This window comes from Poecilia latipinna, unplaced genomic scaffold, assembly GCF_001443285.1.
Source record: "Poecilia latipinna isolate Pla-1442-1.1 unplaced genomic scaffold, P_latipinna-1.0 Scaffold756, whole genome shotgun sequence".
Lineage (NCBI taxonomy): Eukaryota > Metazoa > Chordata > Actinopteri > Cyprinodontiformes > Poeciliidae > Poecilia > Poecilia latipinna.
Genome location: NW_015113372.1, coordinates 101,157 through 121,828, shown reverse-complemented (window position 1 = coordinate 121,828; position 20,672 = coordinate 101,157). Strand labels below are relative to the sequence as shown.

The following is a 20,672-nucleotide window of genomic DNA, read 5'->3' as shown; positions in this document are numbered from 1 at the left end:
AAAATATATATATATATATTCAGGTTGGTTGCGACAGTGTGACAGTATTCATAGCACCACCAATATTGTTTCTTGTGTGTGATTTATACCACAACACTGCACACAGTAAGTGTATCTAATCATATTTTTGAACTTGAGGGGGATTTTCAGATCTTTGTGGAGTTAGATTAGAACAGTTTCACATCGGTGCAAGCCTAGTAATGATACACATAATGTGTGAAGCGATAAGCCTGGAAAATTTTCAGTTACTGTGTCATAACAATGTCATTTTAATGTGAAGAATGATGGTAAAGAAACAATTACATGAACATCCTTAGCAACCACAGATGCTGACTGCAGAGTTGGACCAGAAACCACATGAGGCATGCATAAAACCTTCATTTAAACCGTGGAACAGAATGGTGGAGGATCCATGACGTGGACACCTGTATACTTAAGTATTCAAGAGTCTAACTTGACTCAATCTTTGTGAAAGCGGAAGATTTGGCTGAAATTGTGTCAGTGGTTCCAACACAGCCGCAAATCTTCAACATAATGGCAAAGAAAGCAAAAAATAACCCAGGTGCTGAAACGGTCTACAACGTAAATTAACCTGAAGGAAGTTGCTGTCAAGGAAGGGAGTTAAAGAGAATCACTTCCCCATTTTGACTTTGTTTCATAAAGATACCTAAGCTTTTTTTGTGTGTGCGCGCGTCCTGAAACATAACACAAATCCCCAGAGGACTTATCACTGTACATCTATTTTCATGTAATAATTTCACAGCCACAATCAGACATAAAACATTATGAGATAACACCATGCTACGAAAAAAAAGGAGATATATAACTATGATTTAAAATAACTGAACATCCCTCCAGTCATTGAGTGGCCGAATGAAGGTTCCAATAATGTCGCAGAATCTGATGGGTCACAGAATTTAGTGTCACACCGGTAAAACCCTAAACTTCCTGTTAAAAGACAGTCCGACCTTTGCTAAAACATTATACTTCTGCTTTTATTTAGAATTTGTATAACATTCCGCTAAGCAGTAGAGGTTATTATCGAGATATTGTCGTTTTATTTCAAAAACCCGACCGAGGACAGCAAAGCAAATACAAGCCGAAAATAGAAGTATGGCGCGCGATTACATATATCATTTTAGACTATTTTCCCAAAGCTGTACAGGTTACGTTCAAATGTAACATACATCTAGTAGTCTAATACTTGAATTCTAATAATTGTATATCTGTAGACGCTAGACTGTCACTCACCAATTTTGCTGTGTTCCTGATTTCAAAAGCATCTTCCAACAGCCTTGAGCTGTACAAGCTAGCTTAAATAGCCGCTGCCACATATCACCTTTATGCTATCAGACGTTCATGGCTGCTGGGAAAGCTGAGTGGGCTTTATAATGGGCGTCTGTTAATTTAAAATTTCCACCAGGTTATATTAGTTTAACTGTAAACATTGAAGGAACGTTATTTATTTTAAATAGCCTATTTTAATTACGAAATTTGACACATCGCATATTAAAAAGTGCTTCCGCACCACATGATCTGTGTTTGCAGCCTTTGAACCAATGAGCGGTCACGCCGCCGTTTAGACAGCGAATCAAAGTCCGTAACGTCAGAAGAAGAGAGCGAATGCGTGACCGTTCGTTGACAGTCCGGAATAACTGTAGCAAGCACATTTAAATAGACTTCAAGGGCGTATTTTGGCTCTCCTGCTGCAAATTACGTATTCGGTAAGTAGCATCTCATAGTATGTGCTTTTTGCGTGGTTTGCATGTGTCCCCAGAGTGCATACGTATGTTGGGTCTTTAGAGGCCTGGGTGGTGCAGTGGGCTGATGGCGTGTTTACAGTCTGCGATGATTAAAAAAACACGAACTAGAGTACAATGGAATGGATTCTACTGATATAAATCAATTCCAATCTCAAAAATGTCGCTATTTTAGTAACCATTAAACCATAATCACATTTGGACGGCAAAGATATTGTCACAAAAGTGGACAATTTATGCACATAGGAAATACGGGTAGGTAATACTCAGATTGGCAAAGAGGTGAATATACTCAGAATCTGCAGCAAGTAAGATGTTAAGTACTTATAATCATGCGACAAAACCTCACTTCCATTGTCCCTTTTAGGATTCCTTTTTTATTGTAAAGCCACCTGTATGCCAAGGATAACTTTGGCTAAGTGTGTACAATGTCACCCGATCCATTCCTTGATAGTCTTGTCCGTGTATTACCATCAGCCGGGTGCTTCGTCCTTGTGATTGGTTTTGTGTTTCGGTCAGGCCATGGCCCCAGCTGTGTGGGCGGTGCTCCGGGTGCTATCCCGCGAGGGAGTCGCCGTGTTGAAATCAAACGTACCTGCCAGGAGCAGCAGAGTAGTTCCTGGGTGGCAGAGGCCTTCTGTGACGAGCGGCTGCAGACGGATATCCAGGTGGGTTAAATCCTTGGAGCTACTATCGTTTAAAGAGGCTTGTTTATTCGTGTTGTAGATGTCTTCGTTTTTCTACTGTATGAACTGGTTTAAATGAATAGATAACCCCCGGGTCCGTTGAAATCCGCTGTCTAAAATCTACGAATACCATATTGTGGACAGGATGCAGTATTAAAGTTGTTCCATTTCTACATCAGCGAGGTGAGACGCGCACAGGCTGCAGTCAGGATGCCCGAGATCACCACAGACCACCTGGACGAGAAGCAGGTCCAGCTGCTCGCAGAGATGTGCATTCTCATCGACGAGAACGACCAGAAGATAGGAGCGGACACCAAGAAAAACTGCCACCTCAACTCCAACATCGACAAAGGTATACCTGCCTGCGGTCCGCTCTCACTGCTTCAGCAGCTCCGACCTCACCTGTCTTCCTAAACACTGTCCAGGCTTGCTGCACAGAGCCTTCAGCGTCTTCCTTTTCAACAGCGAGGAGAAGCTGCTCCTGCAGCAGAGATCCGATGCTAAAATCACCTTCCCAGGTGAGAAACGCTAGGTCCCTGCCACCACACAACATATTTTGTAGGGCTGACACATTAATCGCGATGAATCGACTATTGACATAATTATCCACTAATTTAGCAGTCGATTAATCATTAACTGGGAAGCACAAGTTGCTGAAAAAAACATATTCACAGTAGTAATTAAGCCAAAACAGTACAATATATATACATTTTGTATTAAGATGTAGAAAAGTCTAAAAGTGTTTTGTTTGGAACTAGTTTTATGTTAAAATTCTGTTAAAATAATGTTAGATTTTTTTTTAGTTGCAGATGTGTCCTCCAGAAATCATCAAGTGCACCAAAAGAATGCTATGTTGTTCCATTTTAGGCAATAAAATGTTTATTTTCATACATAAAAAAGGGAATTTAACTTTTTTTTTTTTTTTTAGTTTTTATAAAATAAGCTTAAGCGGTTAGATGAAAAATCTGCAAAGTGCCCCCATTATTTTAGTTTTAAATCGATTAATCATCAGAATAATTGATTACTAAAGTGGTTGTTAGCTGCTGCCCTAATAATTAATCAGAAATGGCTTCAGCTGGCTTTTTCTCCCCACATGCAGGTTGCTTCACAAACACATGCTGCAGTCATCCTCTGCACATGGACAGCGAGCTGGAGGAGAGGGACGCGCTGGGTGTGAGGAAGGCTGCCCAGAGGAGACTCCAGGCTGAACTGGGAATCCCCCTGGAGCAGGTGGGAAGCACTGGCTGGAGGAGGATTAGAGAGGATTGAGCCACATCTTCGTTCCAAGTCTGATCTGCTTTTGTTCTCCAGGTGCCACCAGAGGAGATGACGTACCTGACAAGAATCCACTACAAAGCGCAGTCCGACGGGGTGTGGGGAGAACATGAGATCGATTATATACTCTTCATGCAGAAGGTGGGTCGACTCGATCCGATCTCTAATCAACGCTCCTGTTGTAAGGACGATACTGCCTGAGTTTCATTTAGGTGTCTAAGGTTTGGAAAGTGCTTGATTTCTATATAAAGTCCTTGAAAGTGCTTGATATTCAAACAGCACACTTTGATAATAAAGTGCAATACAACATTTGATTTAAAGCCTAAATATGGAAGACATTATTTGCAGTTGAAGCCAGATATTTTCATTACACCTAATAAGATGACACTTTTTTTTCTCACTGTCTGGAATTAAATCAGACTAAACGTTTCTGTTTTAGGTCACTTAGAATTATCAAAATTGTTAAATGCCAGGAAAATTAGTGAAAATATTTTATTATAGATTTTTGTCACTTTTATTGTGTATTTTTTTTAAGCATTTAATTTGAGTGGGAATGATATTTACCTTAATACAATTTTTGTGGATCGTTTCCATGTAATGAATATTTATTATTCCCAGTGACAGTAGTTGCATTTCCATTGACCACAGGATTGTGCAATTTGATATTTTGAAAAATAAAGTTGTGAATTGTGAAACTGTTTTTTTCACTTTGACAGTTTTGGGAACATTTGTAATGGAAATGCAACTTGATTTAATTGATGTAAAGGTTGACTTGTATTTTACACATTGGATTTTTAAAAAAAATTGTTTTGTTCTTCGGCCAATCAGGTGTTCAAGAGTGTAAGAGACATTTCAAAACATAAAAAAAAAATATATATATATATATATTAGCTTACCTTGTACTTGCTGTAGGATGTAGAATAGACATTATCAACAGTAATAAATGTCTTGTTTTAGATCATTTATATTTTTATCTACAGTCTGGCGGTCTTACTTTGAAAAAAATGCTGGGAAAGGTGCTTGAATTATATGAACCCCAACTGTCTTCTGTCATGTCACAACCACAAATTCCAGCGCGTTTCATTCCGATTTTGAAGACTTTTCCCTGCTTTTCCGGTAGGACGTGGAGTTGAGTCCAGACCCCAACGAGATAAAAAGCCACTGCTACGTGAGCAAAGAGGAGCTCAAAGCGATGCTGGAGAAGGCTGAGCGGAAGGAGCTGGACGTAACGCCTTGGTTCGGCCTCATCGCGAACACTTTCCTCTTCAAGTGGTGGGACAACCTGCACAACCTGAAAGAGTTCATGGATCACAGCAACATCCACCGCATGTGACCACGGAGACGGAGATTTTGTATGCAACCGCGTTCAGGAGGTCTTCAAGAACTTTTAACGCTGAGCTGCGGGGGTCCTGAATGTAATCTGCTGTTGCCAATGGCAACGGCGTTTTGCTTCAGGAGAAAGCTCAAGGAACTGAGTCAGTCTAGACAGAAAGTAGTGCTGGTATGCCGAACAATGAGTGAATACAAAACTGCTAACGTTTGTTGGGATACAAGAATGCAATGTAGCCGTCACCTAATCAGAAGTAGATTATTTTTGTATGAAAAAGTTCAAGTGCCTGATTAATGGTGTCAGTAGCTGTAATAAATCTCTCTTGGTCTACAGTGATAGCAGTGAACAAGACGTGTCCTTGTACACTTTTACAGTTTGTCTTTCCTCCGTACTGATTTTGATTTCATTGAAAGATGAGTTTTTCCAAATTGCCGTCTTTCCATTAAGCTAATTTATTTTCGAAATGTCAAACTGCGCAGTTGTATGGTAAATTGAGATGCATGGAAGAGATGAGCTTGTGGCACTTTCTTTACTTAAACTACTTTAGTGAAACCTTCTTTACCGCTTAATGTTCCTCTCATAAGCTTGGATACAGTGTTCAGAAAACCCAGATTCTTTAAAAATGACATTTCGTGGCTCACCTTTCATGTGGACAAAAGTGCAATCTTCTCCATAAGAGTGTAACCCAAAATATATTCATTACATTCTTTAAAAATAAACTCCTACTCAAAAAGAACAGAAATAAACACCTTAATATCATTTGGCAGTAATAAGGCCATATAGTGAGTTCCACTCTTTGAATTCAGTTTCTAAAATAACTTTTTTTGCAGACTTTCTATTTTGAGTTGTACCTGGTAACTACACTGATTTGGTGAGGTTGTCGTGCCACCTTCTCACCACTAGGTGGTAGCAGCGTACATCTCAGAGGCATAGACTTGACCCGATTAAGAAAACATATTTTATTGAAGTGTTTTATTAGCAAGCAGGACGCTCCAAGGCACATCGTCCACTACTGATTTAAGTGCAAAGCAGCTGGAATAGAACAGGAAGGAGCTATCAAATGAACATTATATGGTCAAAAAGTTACATTTAAACTAATGGCAACATACAAACACTTAAAATGTAAACATTTGCTTCCATTTTCAAAACTGTCACTGGTGTTGAGAGCACTAGCGTATATAATACTGATATGTTGGTTCATGTCTGAGAGACAAATCTGTAGTTGTGGATCACTTGGGCTTTGTTGGTTTTTTAGTATTCTCATCAGAAACCATCAATTAAACTCAATGCAAACACAAAACATGAAATTGAAAAGTTTTCATGAAGAACAGAGAAGCAGAGCATTTGTCTCGTGCTTAGAAAAAGAACATGTTGAGACTTGCACTGTGACCGTGGGAGACACCGTCACGCCTGGTACCCACAAAGTGCTCTCATGTGTTTTTTCCCCACCACAAAACAGATATGCAGGTAAATATATAGAGATAAAACTAACAAACGTTTAAAATAGATTAAATTGGACAAGGATATGCATTTAAATGAAAAAACAAATTGGTCGATTTTTAATGGCATGGCGAGCTCGACAAAGCCGTTACCATATTTGGGCATTGACGTCACATGGTGACGCATATACTGCCAGCCCAAGATAAGAGAATCAGATTATGAAAATAAGGCAATGTTTAATTATTTTTTATTGATTTATTTTATCATTTTAGATATATATAAAAAAATCAAATCTACATTTCTGGTTTACCCACCAAAAAAAAAAGAAAATCATTAAAGTTAATATTTTTATTTCAAAACAAAAATAAAACCACTACCTTTATTTTGATTTCTAGTTTCTGATGAGAAAATCCAACAAGCAAGACATACACAGAAGACTTGTGCTTTGCAAAATTATTAATATCCTCAACTATGTGGGAACAGCTCCACATAGTTGACATTTAATTATTTAATTTCCTTTTAGGATCTATGAAGTATTATTGAATTGGACAGCAAGCAACACAGAAAGGTCCACAAAGAAGTTTGGCGAAGAGGAGCTCAATCTGATGATGAGTCTCTGGCACAATTATAATGACATTGTGATCGAATATCCATGTCTGACCTCACAAATGCAAAAAAAAAAAAAAAATCCCACATAACTTATGTCACTTTCCAAAGGGAGGTGAAACAACAACAGGAGCAAAGGGTGGGCCATCATCATGTTAATGCCAATGAATTCAGAATGGGACTGAAGTTTATAAAGGAATGCATTACAATACTTTTGACAATATACACTCCTGATCAAAATCTTAAGACCAGTCAAAAAATTGCAAGAATTTGCATTTTGCACTATTGGATCTTAATGAGGTTCTAAGTAGAGCTTCACAATGTTAAAGAAAAAAATCAGTGCAAGAGACAAGAACTTTTGAGCAGGAAATTTTCTGAAAACTGCAATTACACTCAAACATGATTTTTTCAGCTGATCAAAAGTTAAGACCATAATCTTTAAAAGCCAAAAGCTGTGCAAAAATCTGGATTCCATGTCATTTTTTCTGTCAAGTCTTTACACTGTCAAGACCTCCTGATGGCAAAAGCAAAAAAAGCTCACTGACTTTGAACGTGGTTGGATTGTTGAGCTGCATAAGCAAGGCCTCTCACAACGTGCCATTGCAGCTGAGGTTGGAGGCAGTAAGACAGTCATTTTGCATTTTTTAAATGATCCTGAGGGTAATGGAACAAAAAAGTCAAGTGGTAGACCCCAAAAAATTTCACCAGCTCTGAGCCGCAGGATCCGATTGGTTGTCCGTCAAGACGCGGGATGATCCTCTACCCAAATTAAGGCCATTACTGGTGCTGACTGCAGCCCAATAACCATCAGACGGCATCTGCGAGAGAAGGGCTTCAGAAACAAAAGACGTCTTCAAAGGCCACGTCTTCTTCAACGCCACAAAATTGCCCGTTTGGACTTTGCAAGGGTGCATCAAACATGGGACATTGGAAGGTGGAAGAAAGTTGTCTTCTCTGATGAGAAAAAATGTAACCTTGATGGTCCTGATGGCTTCCAACGTTACTGGCATGACAAGGAGATCCCACCTGAGATGTTTTCTACACGGCACAGTGGTGGGGGCGCCATCATGATTTGGGGTGCGTTTTCCTTCAATGGAACAATGGAGCTTCAGGTTGTGCAGGGGCGTCAAACAGCAGCTGGCTATGTGGAGATGTTGCAGCGGGCATCCCTCATGACTGAGGGCCCTCGTCTGTGTGGTAATGATTGGGTTTTTCAACAGGACAATGCTGCAGTTCACAATGCCCGCCTGACAAAGGAGTTCTTCCAAGAGAATAACATCACTCTTTTGGACCATCCTGCATGTTCCCCGGATCTAAACCCAATTGAGAACATTTGGGGATGGATGGCAAGGGAAGTTTACAAAAATGGACATCAGTTCCAGACAGTGGATGCCCTTCGTGAAGCCATCTTCAACACTTGGAGCAACGTTCCCACTAGCCTCCTGGAAACACTGGCATCAAGCATGCCTAAACGATTGTTTGAAGTCATCAACAAGAATGGTGGAGCTACTCATTACTGAGTCCTTTTTTTTGACACTTTGATTTCTGTTTTGGGGGGTTTTTGGGGTTTTTTGAGCTATGGTCTTAAACTTTTGATCAGCTGAAAAAATCATGTTTGAGTGTAAATGCAGTTTTCAATTAATTCCCCGCTCAAAAGTTTTTGTCTCTTACACTAATTTCTTCTTTTAACATTGTGAAGCTCTACTTAGAACCTTCTTAAGATCCAATAGTGCAAAATGCAAATTCTTGCAACTTTTTGACTGATCTTAAGATTTTGATCAGCAGTGTAGAGTAAACTACCATGCAAACTCAGATCTTTAAGGGCAAATTTAGAACTTTAAATCTCGGCTTGTCCAGATGTATCCACCAGGATTCTTTTTTCTGTACACATAAAATTAACAAACTAACCTGGATGTTGTCGACAGCTGGCTCAATTGACACTTTAGTGCACACACCAACATGACAGCGCTGTCCGTTATATAGAGCTGCATGACATGAAGAGTGGAATCTGTCAGGTTTCTTTATGGCATCACGGGCGTCTCCGCCGGGGCAGGACTCTGGTTTGGTGGGTTCAGCTTCATAGTGCAGAAAAAGTCCACCAGCTGAGCCGGCACTTCGGCCAACACGCTCTTCGCCAGCACCTCACTAGGAGCCTGACGCATGAAAACAGGAGATTTAGTTTTTAGAAGGTCAAAACATAGAGCATACCGATTCATTTTGTTATTTAGAAGCTGATATAGTAGAAGGCAGAAAGAGAGAGAGAGAGAGAGAGACTAGAAGGATGCCATGCAGATGGAGGCAGCTGAAAAGAAGATTTATATTTATTTTTAGTGATTTCATTACAAGTCAGGTTTTAAATACTGTAGAATAAGAAAAGAGGCCTGTTAGCCACCACAAGCTAATTTCTTTTGTAGCATCAAAACCCCATTGCATAGAAAAAGCAATGGTGGTGCAATTGAATCTATAACCATCTCCGTTTCAGCATGAGCAAGAGTCTCAAGTGAATGTTAGTAAATGTTAGACAGCAGAGAGGTCAAAATGAGGAAATCCCTATCTCTAATGTTTCAAGCGCTTGATTAGCGAGAAATTTTTCAGATCCAAAGCTAACATTTGCTCTGACTGATCAGATCTGACCCTTAAAAACAAAGCTTTATCGGGGTTTCACCAACACAACTTTCAGACTTTCCTAGACCTTTGTAAGACCATTATGAATGAAATTTAAGTCCCGTGTCTCCATAGAAATGTATAGATTTCATCCAGCCAACTTAAAAATAAAATGACAAACACAAAAAAAGCTAGCTAGCAAGCTAACTGGTTTGGTGGGTTCAGATATTTTTCCTAGTCACTTAGCTAACTAACTTAGTTAGATAGCAATTCATGCATTTCTCCACAGAATGAATTTTGTCCACCTAGCTTAAAAATATAATGTTAGCTAGTCAGTAAAAAAGCTAGCTTGCCAGCTAACTAGGGTTTGGGAGGTTTAGATATTTAACCTTGCTAATTAGTTCATTAGCCAAATGAGTTAGTTAGCTTGCATGTTAGCTAACAAACTTGTGTTAGCAGTGCGTTACTGGTAACCTCAACTGTCCAGTGTCACATGCATGTAGATGTCCAATATTGGTGTTGCTCTGTTGTAAAAATTAAACAAAAAAATAAACTGCAAATTCTGCATTTGTTACGTCTTTTTTTTTTTAATTGAAGGCTTTGTACTTTTTTAGCCAAATTATTGAAAGCCATTGTGAAAACTTGCAGCAACAATGCCTTTATTTCTTTATCCTTCCAAAGAGGGGCAGATTTCTGATGATGGGACTCAACAATGAATTGTGAGATATTTAACTATGGAATATAAAATCCAAGGAAAATACACTGAGGCTTATTGTTGTAAAAATCACTTAATGTGAAAAGTTTCAAAGTGTGTAAATATTTCTCCCAGGCTGGCAACTAAGTTCTGATAACAGGTCAGTTCAGGTACATCTCTTCACATCAGTGCTAGATGTGAATAGATGAGCTCGGAGTTGTCCATCTGTGATCAGATCAGCCAAAACAAATATTAAAAGTATTGACTTAAGGCAGTTGTTTATAAAGGCATGACATGATTTATTACAGGCATGTGTACCCCTAAGAAGGACTTGGATCTTGGGGAGGCTTCAGTTTGTGTAAACTGAAGAAGGAGGTTACTTGCTGAGGCAACTCGGCTAATACGCTTTGAGCAAGAGCCTGGCTGGGCGCCTGAAAGAAAGAGGGATAAACAATGTAAGCACAAGAACTAAGTGAGCTCTTTGCTGAGGGCCTTGGCCTCCATTGATTTGAGGTATCAGACGCTGCGTAGGGACTTTGCTCTGCTATGACAGCACTCCCATTTTGAATCAAAATTTAAAAAATGACCAAGTGAAATGCATGCAGATTTTATAGCAATGGGTTAGCTTCCTAAAACGGAGAATTGAAGATGAATCAGTTGAAATTAAATGCCGTTCCCTATTCTATCTCCTACATAGCAGAGAGAAACAGAAAGAAGTTTGGTGAAAAGAAGTTTGGTGAACTGGACTTGACAAACTCACGTTCTGAAAATTCCTGAAGGGGACGAACTGGACGATGTCCCGCATGGCGGCCTCGCCAGACAGAGAGCGCAGGCGGCCGTCATCTCCGTCCAGGAACTCCATGGCGCTGAAGTCCGCCGCTCCCACGCCGACGATGATGATGGACATGGGCAGCCGTGAGGCATTGACGATGGCGTTGCGCGTCTGATCCATGTCGGTGATGACTCCGTCAGTGATGATCAGCAGGACGAAGTATTGCTGCAAGGGGGAGAACAAGTTAGTAATCTAATAACTTCATAAACAGAGAAACAATGCGCTGTGCTACGGGTATGTTGCTATGGATACAGCCGTTCTTTGGGGAGATTAAAACAGGAAACTGGCTCGTAAACACAGGAAGTGGAGAGAGAAGGGACTGAAGAATGCATGCAAATTAAAATTTTTGAACAAGTTCACACACTCATCATGGACATGAATGTCACATTAGTCTAAATATCCCCATGATTTATGTATTTAGTTCATTTTTTAAACTTCAGCTATGAAAAAAGCTACTTGTTCTGACTGATCAGATCAGTCAGACTAGATGTATCAATTTGTTAAAAATGTATCATTTTGTACATATAGTGATACATACAGTCTGATTAATTAACAACCATACATTATATATATATATATATATATATATATATATATATATATAGATGGATAAATTCTCCCAGAAAGCATTGCAATAAATTATAATAATGTTTTGTCATAATCTTCAATTAATATTTTCAGAATGGCTTAAGTTTTGCCCTCTCGAAGACAAATAAACTTTCATTTTGTACAGATGACTCCACACTGGAACAAGAAGACATTTTACATATCAAAGTAAAACAGTAAACTAAATGGATTTAAAAGAGCACACATAACCAAAACCATACATAAAATTGATTATGAAGTCTCTGTAAACAAAATTGTCCTTCGAAAAATGTAAGTCATTCGAATGCAATCAATAGATTAATTGTTTATTTGCTTATTGCAATGGACTTGACTTAGACTAACATTTGGTTAAATGTTGTCTAGGTTGCTACATTTTGTAGTCGTATAAAATGAACTGATATAGATCTTTTAAATTGGTTGGTTTCCTAGTATGTACCAAGTTTTTAAGTGTGCTTACTGTTTAAGTGTGTATGAAAACCAGTTTTGATGTGTGATTGCGATCGCTGTGATATTCAAACACCCAGAAACATTCCAGCTATTTATTCAAGGTGAAGTTAAAGAACCTATGGTCCGTCTTCTCATTCTGCCACCTCTAGTAAAAGACAAAGTTTTCGCGTTAGAATGGGGTGTTTTTTTTTTTTTTGCATCACACGAGTCACGTGATCAATAATCGAACGATACTACTGGTGGAAAAGACGAAAAGGATGACATGAAGTAGTAGGAGGATAATTTATTGACAAACTTACTGCGTGAGCAAAGTTATTTAAGTGTGATTTTAACTGTGTTTCATATTGAATGAAAAGTGTTTTTCCGACATTAAGTGGAATATCGATAAACTTTTGCGCATATTTGTAATGGAAATTTGGCTAATGATGTATAGTTATGTTACCCTGAAGAATACATACATAAACATCTTAAGTTCAAAATTATGACATCTATATCCATGGCGATTCTGTGTCATGTTTACAGAACTGCAAATAAATCCTCAAAAGTGTAGATAAATTAAAAAGTTTTTCTTTCTACATGCGTTTCTGCTACTTCTTAATATTTATCAGGAAATGTCTGGTAACCATATATAGATTTTGACGTTTTATCACCATTTCTGTTGCCTTGACAACCGCGTCGAATCCACAGGGAACACGGCTTCACGTTTGAGACGCAAAGCGTCAACCTTTACCAAATAAAGAAATCAGGACACTATGAATACTCACGGATGCAGTGGTCTGTTGGATGGCTTGTTTAGCAAAACAGGCTACGTGATTGATGATGGGGGAGAAGTTGGTAGGGCCGTAGAGTTTGACCTGAGGGAGACACGCCCTGTAGGCCTGCACCACCCCTTCAACACCTGCACCATGATGGTAGATCAGACTAGCATTAGTTCAACAAAAACTGACACCTCCAGTAGCAACTGCGCTTCAGAGATAAGCCAACACACCTGCACAAAACGGATTGGAGGGGTTGAAGTTGAGAGGAAACTCGTGGGAAACCTGTAAAAGGAGATCATGTGTTTCAAACCTTCGGTCGATAAGAAAGCCTCGGTTCAGGTGTTCTGGAGGGATTAGGAGTGTCGTGTCGCAACATGAGCTTTACCTGCCATGTGGGTGGAATCTGGGCTCCAAAGCCAAACGCCGGGAACATTTTATCACTGAGAATAGGAGACAAATCTAACTGTTGAAACGGGTAAAAAAAATAAAAATTTATATATATATATATATATATATATATATATATATATATAAAAACACATTCTTGCTGAAATTTCTTCATGTGACTTGCACAACGCCACAGCTTCTGATGTAACGTAGTAAGAGGAATGGAAAATGTTTTTATTTAAAATAAAAGAAAACGTGTTTTTACCTGTCATAGTCCTGAATGACGTTGCCCACGGACCAGATAGCAGAGAGGTACTCGTTAACGCCCTGAGGACTGATGTAATGCAGGGACTGAGGAGACTTGGGATCCCCGTTGGAGCCGGTGAAGTCCACAGCCACCTGTTGGACCAACATGGATGCATAAAAACAGCACATCTCCCGTTGCAGTCAGAAACTACACTTATATAGTGTCACGTTAATTTGGAGCCTTGAATGATTGTGAGAGTGAAATGCTAAAAACTTTCATAAATTTTGAAAACACTGGGAAACCACACAGAGCTGTACCAGACTCATTGGTACCAAAAAAGTGCCACTTTGCATCATTTTGATCCATAATAGATGCAAAGTTATTTATTTTCGATCATATCAGCTTGGAAAAAAGAACAGTTCAATAGAAAGCCTAAAATGAATCAGATGACAAGTTTGATTGAAGCTAAAACTCACAGTGAAGTTGATTTGACAGCCTCCCATTATATAATCCAGGAACGTATACTCCTTTACAACCTGCAGAGAAAAGAATCAGTCATACACAAATCTGAACATTGCCCGCATTCATAACAGCCCAGAAACTAAGATACCTCGCAATGCTTCACGCTCACAACACCAGAGTTCTTGTAGCCTTTCTTCTTCTGCTTCTTTTTGCTGTTGATGCACTCGAACTCGGCCTGTGGAACAAGACGATGCTGGTGAATTTATCACAAGAGAGCAATGGAGAAAAACTCATGCTTAAGAAAAAAAATATCCGGAGATTTTCAGATAACGGATACTATAATCAAATAAACTAAAGTGATTTCTTTTGAGAACAGGCTTTAGGTTGATCTGCTACCACCTGATTTTCCTTTCATTACTGCTTTCAATTACAGCTGTCAGACTTGTTCTACAATAGGCTGTGACATTCCAATCCATCACGATGGCATTTCAGAACAATATGACGCCATAAAATGGGAGCAAAAGGCATGGAGGCAAAAGAGATGCTTTATGCGTCGGTTGCTACGACATTCACATGAAACTCGCTCGCACACACAAGGTCATACCGGAGAGGTCCGCGACGCTTCCTGGAGCCGCTTCATCGTGGTTTCAAAGGATCCAATGAGATCATGAGAGCCGTCATCGTCGTAGTCGTAGCACTCCACCTGGAAAACGTTGGAAATGAGCTGCAGCTGCGCTGGATAGCAAGGCAATACGCCACAGCACAGTGGAAGTATTAAGCTAAACTTTTTTTTCAATTTTTTTTTTTTGCTACACTCTCAACGTATTTTACTGGGACTTTATGTGGCAGACTAACAAAAGGCAGTGCATAATTGTAAAGCAGAAGAACAAAATAAAACTGTGGGGTATATTTATATTCAGTCCCCTTTTACTATGATATGTCCAAATGAAATCCAACTGTTTACTCTGTCTGAAAATGGCACAACCGAAAACCTACCAAGACACGATACAACAGTATTTATCAGCTAAACATGCTAACTTTGGAAGAGCTGCAGAAATCCACAGCTCAGGTTAGAACGTCTGTTTAAAGGAAAGCTGTTAGTTCTGTATGGAAGACAATTTCCATTGTGAAAGAAAAGATAAAAGCCAAACAGGAAGTCAAAATGATGAATTTTAAACACAAAATGTTTCACTTTCAAAGTTATAAAAGTCAAAATGTTGACTTTTATGGTCAGAATTATGAAATACAAAGTCAGAAATATGAGATTGGAAGTTATCGTTTCAACTTTAAAAAGTCATGAGGTTGAAAGTTACACTGTTTCTCATAATCACAATTTTCTATCTCATAGTTATGACTTTGAAAGTCAAACATTTTGTGTTGGTCTGTCACACAATCTTAGCACATCAGAATTTGTGGTTGAAACATGACAAAATATGAACACTTTGGGAAGGTGGTGCATTTGTTCCCAATGCAGACCCCACAAAACTAGCCAGGTCACAAAACTACATCTAAAATCGGCAGCAGCATCGTCACGAAGTGATAAGTCAAAGCAAAAACTTGACCAATTCTCAAACCAAGTTGCTTTCGTTAAGGTTCACGGACAAATGTGTGGTTTGTTGTTAGGTGAGGTGGCTCTCAGAAGACGAAACACACAGATGAAACAAACGTGCAAGAAAAAAAATGACTCCTAGAAACAGGACAGGAAGGAAGTAAAAACAGGGAAAGTTGTGTCTCACACAAATGTCTCTGTATCAACCTGATTGGTGACACAAAGTCAGGAACGACACTTGGAGTGTTCCAGTGTACTTCGTTCACTCTCACACCTCACCCTGTACGTAATATGGGAAGATGAGGAAAGACAAACTGCCGTGGTACACGAAATCACTCACTTGTTCCGCAAACTGTCTCCTTCCTGAAACGCTCGCTTCAGAGCTTAAAGAAACACACAATATCAAGCTAGTGCATCTTTGCATGTTCTGAAGAAAAAAAATCAGAATGTGACTGCGGGGGAAGACAAGATTTAGTCCAAGTTTAGAGGATGAAAACCATATTTACTTTAATTGGTTTCTCCAGGTCTCCCCCACACAGAGACTGCAGGGGAACTCGAAACGGCTTCCACGTCGGGTTCAAGTTATTCTTCACCACCTGAAAACAAAGTTCACGGAAATCACACAAAAACAGATTTCTCCATCCACAACATAAATTTACCTCCAGTGATACTTAACAGTTTGGTTTTACAATATTTAGATCACATTGCTCTGAATCACAACAGCAGCGAAAGCAGCAGATGAAGTGCGGCGGCCCTGATGGTCACTGATGGTTTTTTTCCATGCAAACAGTTGGAACTGACCAAGCAGCCAGACAAAGACATCTCCGTTTGAATTCACATGTAGAAGCAGTTTTACTGCCCTCAAGCAAACGCTTAATTCATTAAATCAATGGGATCAGCCATCAGATAACAGGGAGCTCGATCCAGTGTGAAACATTACAAAGTGTTTATGGTTTAACAGTCACATCGCAAGTGGTTCCTGTTTCCATTCAGATGGTAAAAAGTGAAAACCAAACAATGACTCAGATGTTTACATGCCTTTCTGTCTGAAATCCATGTTCTCTCATTAGAGGCATGATGTATAGTCTGCCTATAAAGCTGTAAGAAATCAAATCCTGCATTTGTTTGTGCTGTAAACATTTACTTCAACACATACAGACTTTTATTTAACTAGTGGATTCTGAATATTAATAAAGTGTAACTATTCATTTGCCACATTAAAAATAAAAGCATGACGTGAGGAAAGTAGCACCTGTCAATGTCAAGGTTTTGAATGACTAACAGGAAATGATTTTAGATTAAGGGACAGGAAGTGCCTACAGTGTGACTTGATAACTCCCGTCTTTGAATTGGCAGGAGAATTTGCAGGAAGATTAGAAGTACCATGTGGATTTTTAACCTTTGGTGTCGAGCCGAAACGGTAAACAAATATGTTTAAAAAGTATAAAAAGATTGAAGTGCAATGTAGGCCAAACAACAAATATAGATCAATAAGCACCAATATGCACAGAGGAAACCGTCTTAGCACTACTGCTAAAGCTAACCTCCCTTATTTCAGCTCTTGGAGCTACAGCCAATCAGCGCAAAGAAAATTAAATGCCACTCCTGGATTGGCTAATTTACAAACATAAACCAACAGCATTTAGCCTCGGTATTTGAGATTGCCAAGCTGCATTTTCTTTAGAATATTTTAGATATACTCTATAAGTGGATTTTCCACAAATAATTTCGTTGCATTCCACAGGAAAATCTGAGAATGTAGGTGAAACTGTGACTACTTTGCAGCTATTTTTATGTCAGAAATTGAACTGCATTCATACTATCCTAGGTCTTATGGCTTTCAGACTTAATACCAACATGAAAATGGAGCAGTAGCAACAATGAAATACATATATGTTGCAACTTAACACACAATAATGGGCTACAAACTATACAGCATGCTAACTATCAAACACACAAGAAAGAAAAGAAGTTCTTTTATGCAACCAGAAGCCGTACAGACGGTGTTACCTCTGTCCTGTGAGCCAGCTGCCATCCGGTTTCTGTCTGCTTGTATAGCTCCAAATAAGGATCAGACTTCCCAAAGAAATCCTACAGAAATACACAGCAGAATAAAATGTAACCAAATGTTGAGGAATAAATAGCATGCAGCACAAACAGAAATATCCTTACCTTGTTATCCAACTTTCTTGCCTCCACCTCAAAACGCGCCACCCGATTGTCTTTTATTTCCTCCGCGCTGATCTGCAACACAAAATGTAGATGCATTAAACAGAGGAGTTCAAAACAGACAACGTTCTTCCTGTTGCCTTTTGCTGAACCTTACAGTGATTGTTCCCTTCCCAGCTGGCTTCTGGTTCTTCAGCGTAAGTGGCCGGGTCAGTTTCCGACTGGACACAACCTAAGTGGGGGGAAAAAAAAAAAAAAAAAAAAAAAGAGAAGATGAATCAAAAGATTTAGTCAGCAGAACAGATGATGAGTAAAACAAGGCAGCAGTGAGGCCTGCTGGGCAAAAGACATCCATAACAGCATGGATGAGTGAACATCAGAGGAAACATCACAGAGTCTCATCAGCAATGGTTTACCAGAGATAAAATCGCAGCAACTCCTGCAAAACGTGTCGTTTTGTTTCAGAAAAGGTAGCCTCACCTGACCCAGGGTGCACTCCAGCTCCCCCAGAAAGTCATCGTCGTTCAAATCAACCGTCTTGTTATCGATGTCGTAAATCCCAAACTTCAGCTTCTGGACCATTTCGAAGTAGTAGTCGATAACAAACTTCTTGGCAAACTTCGGACTGAGACAATTTTGAACTTTTTCTGTGCGTCCCATCTGTTGGGAAAGACATGACGCAGGAGAGAAGTGTTACAAATCTTAACATAAAGAGCAACATAAAGAGCATATGTTGACCTATAAGTCAGGGTCTTAATGATTAATGCAACACTGATAATAGCATTGATGAGATTGAACATTCAGAAAGAAAGGTTCCATGAAAGTCAATAAATTGTGAATTTATTGGCAGTTATGTAACCACTTCAACTTATTAACCAGCAATAAGCTGAAGTGGTCACCTTCGGTCTCATATCGTTGTTGAATGTACTGCACTAAGTCTGCACTCATTTCATTCAGATTGAGGTCTAGATTTTGGGTCAATGCAAATGCCTCTCGTGACGTCATTGGCCTAAATACTATGAGAAAATAGCTGGGTTTGTTTCTTCTGTGCACTTTTTGGTAACTTTGCAGAGGAAATCCACACTTCAACAACAAGCTGTGTTTTTAGTGTCGGTGTACATTTTTTAGTGATAAAAAAACAAACAAACAAGGCACTAGATTTTGTCTTGAACCAGTGGAGTGTATTGCATCATGAAAGCTTTCTTTTCCCCACCACTATAACTAGCAATAAAAGTAGCAATATTCAACATATACGTAGCCTTTTTTAAGCAATAAAAGTTATGAAGTATGATTATTCACACTTTAATAACTCGTTTGTATCTAATTTTGAAATCAAAACAGTTTATGCTGCTCATGTTACTGACCTCATACCACTTGGAGTCAGAGTTGCACATTAAAAGGACACATAAGGGGTCCGACTTGGAGCCGAAGTCTGTGTCCATGAGGTTCTCACAGGACACGGTGAGCTCCACCTTGGTTACACACTGGGCAGCCATGTTCCTGCTAACAAGCGGTAGAAACCATGCAGGCAACAACACACCAAATTACACAACGTCGAGAACTGTTTAGCCAACAAAAATATTGAGGAAACAGAAGGAAAAAGGGGGAAATGTTGGTTGTATAGACAGTATTTTGTTTTTCAGCTTAACTTCGAGTGTCGTCCCTGCAGATGGGGAACACACCCAGTCCGTTACACCCACCACACTAACCCAGTACAGATAATACTGGGAGCTAAAGCTGCTGCCGCGACTGTAGCAACCAACACTCCAGCTTGCTGAGTAAGTTAAAAAGTGGTAAATAGCTTTTGACGTACGCTTCGCAGTAGCGCAGCCGCTAATGATAACAGACATGGGACATACAGTAAAAAGTTAATGCGTACGTAAAAAAGAGAGGAAAAAGTAATACCGCTAACTTAAGCTAACAACCAAACAAGACACATAAAATTAATAACATCTGACTTAATTAGCTGGGTTACCACGTCAACTTCCGCATATTTCGAAGAAAATTTAAATCCAAGCTTACCCTAGGAAACAACTTCCACGTCGCCGCTTATAAATAATAGTTCAATTAATGCGCACTTAATCTGGCCCTCCTGTCTTGCTGCAGAGTAATTATTCCCCCCCGGTTTAGTAGAAGCTACGCCCAACTATGACCGAATAGTCGGTTTTCTTTCTGGAGATGAACAGCGTCGTTCCTGAAAGGAGCCAGAGAGGCGGAGCAACTGCTGCAGTCAAAGTCAATGGTTATCAATAGCGTTCAGTCTATTCATTGTAACATACTTTCCATTGCCAGAGGCGTGACTACTCTGGAGTTCACTCTGGGTTTTATCTTGGTAGCGTTGTCAGTAAAAGCAGGGGAAACAATTACGCTTTTGATGTTAGTGAGTAATATTCTCCTAATGTTTTTCTTTTAAACCATAAAAATACTCATTAAAGTTACGACAGGTATTCATTCCCTTTGGACTGTGTCATATTTTGTCACGTTACAAGTTTCCATGTCAAGTCATGGAAAAACTGCTCTGTTCCAGTGACATCAAAATCTAATGTGACCAATGTGGTTCCCTGAATATGTCATCCCCACTGTGAAGCAAGGTCTTGGTAGAGTAATGATGTGGTAATGCCTTTCTTCAGCTTCTGAGTTTCAATTCAAGACGTATCCAAAGGGTACTGACCCATATAAGTTTGAATACAAATTTACCCAAAACTTTACAGATTAAAAAAAACAAACAACATCTTTCTTTCATAAGTAAGCATTTAAGGCAGTTTGTATTATTCAGTCAAAAACATCCCATTAAAATGAATTGATCTTTGTAGTTGTAAT

At 39.3% G+C, this 20,672-nt stretch overlaps 3 protein-coding genes across 6 annotated transcripts in view; 1 reads left to right on the top strand and 2 right to left on the bottom strand.

Moving 5' to 3' along the window:
- The window catches only part of LOC106955656 (WD repeat-containing protein 37-like), a 35,324-nt gene extending 33,827 nt beyond the window's left edge, over positions 1 to 1,497 (bottom strand). The window contains exon 1 of the mRNA XM_015045950.1: positions 1,252 to 1,497. The gene's annotated coding sequence lies outside the window, so the exon portion shown is untranslated. The remainder of the gene's footprint in view (positions 1 to 1,251) is intronic.
- A 134-nt stretch (positions 1,498 to 1,631) lies between these two features.
- idi1 (isopentenyl-diphosphate delta isomerase 1) lies at positions 1,632 to 5,397 on the top strand. Its single transcript, XM_015045952.1, has 7 exons — positions 1,632 to 1,724; positions 2,280 to 2,428; positions 2,626 to 2,798; positions 2,872 to 2,964; positions 3,546 to 3,676; positions 3,758 to 3,862; positions 4,842 to 5,397. Exons 2-7 carry the CDS (start codon positions 2,283 to 2,285, stop codon positions 5,052 to 5,054), a joined length of 861 nt encoding a protein of 286 aa, XP_014901438.1. The 5' UTR covers positions 1,632 to 1,724; positions 2,280 to 2,282; the 3' UTR covers positions 5,055 to 5,397.
- A 3,516-nt stretch (positions 5,398 to 8,913) lies between these two features.
- Positions 8,914 to 20,099, bottom strand: cpne3 (copine III). Of its 4 annotated transcripts, XM_015045948.1 has the most exons (17): positions 19,875 to 20,099; positions 19,217 to 19,355; positions 18,333 to 18,512; positions 18,010 to 18,084; positions 17,856 to 17,927; positions 17,694 to 17,774; positions 16,190 to 16,279; positions 14,739 to 14,837; positions 14,283 to 14,369; positions 14,149 to 14,208; positions 13,691 to 13,824; positions 13,424 to 13,478; positions 13,269 to 13,320; positions 13,045 to 13,178; positions 11,156 to 11,392; positions 10,714 to 10,826; positions 9,162 to 9,250 (listed from the first exon to the last, which is right to left on the bottom strand). In XM_015045948.1, exons 2-16 carry the CDS (start codon positions 19,346 to 19,348, stop codon positions 10,716 to 10,718), a joined length of 1,599 nt encoding a protein of 532 aa, XP_014901434.1. In that variant the 5' UTR covers positions 19,349 to 19,355; positions 19,875 to 20,099; the 3' UTR covers positions 9,162 to 9,250; positions 10,714 to 10,715. The 4 variants fall into 4 exon arrangements, with proteins under 4 accessions (XP_014901432.1, XP_014901433.1, XP_014901434.1 ...); XM_015045946.1 differs by lacking the exon at positions 10,714 to 10,826 and having other exon boundaries at positions 8,914 to 9,250; XM_015045947.1 differs by lacking the exon at positions 10,714 to 10,826 and having other exon boundaries at positions 8,914 to 9,250; positions 19,217 to 19,352.
- Between the last annotated feature and the right edge of the window lie 573 nt (positions 20,100 to 20,672).

Coding starts and splice junctions, on each gene's coding strand:
- idi1 (XM_015045952.1), top strand. CDS start 2,283: ATGGCCCCAGCTGTGTGGGCGGTGCTCCGGGTGCTATCCCGCGAGGGA. Junction 2,965..3,545: donor TGCTAAAATCACCTTCCCAG/GTGAGAAACGCT, acceptor CCCCACATGCAG/GTTGCTTCACAAACACATGC. Junction 3,863..4,841: donor ATATACTCTTCATGCAGAAG/GTGGGTCGACTC, acceptor CTTTTCCGGTAG/GACGTGGAGTTGAGTCCAGA.
- cpne3 (XM_015045946.1), bottom strand. CDS start 19,348: ATGGCTGCCCAGTGTGTAACCAAGGTGGAGCTCACCGTGTCCTGTGAG. Junction 17,928..18,009: donor CTGGGAAGGGAACAATCACT/GTAAGGTTCAGC, acceptor TTTGTGTTGCAG/ATCAGCGCGGAGGAAATAAA. Junction 11,393..13,044: donor TCCAACAGACCACTGCATCC/GTGAGTATTCAT, acceptor TCCCCCTTGCAG/CAATACTTCGTCCTGCTGAT.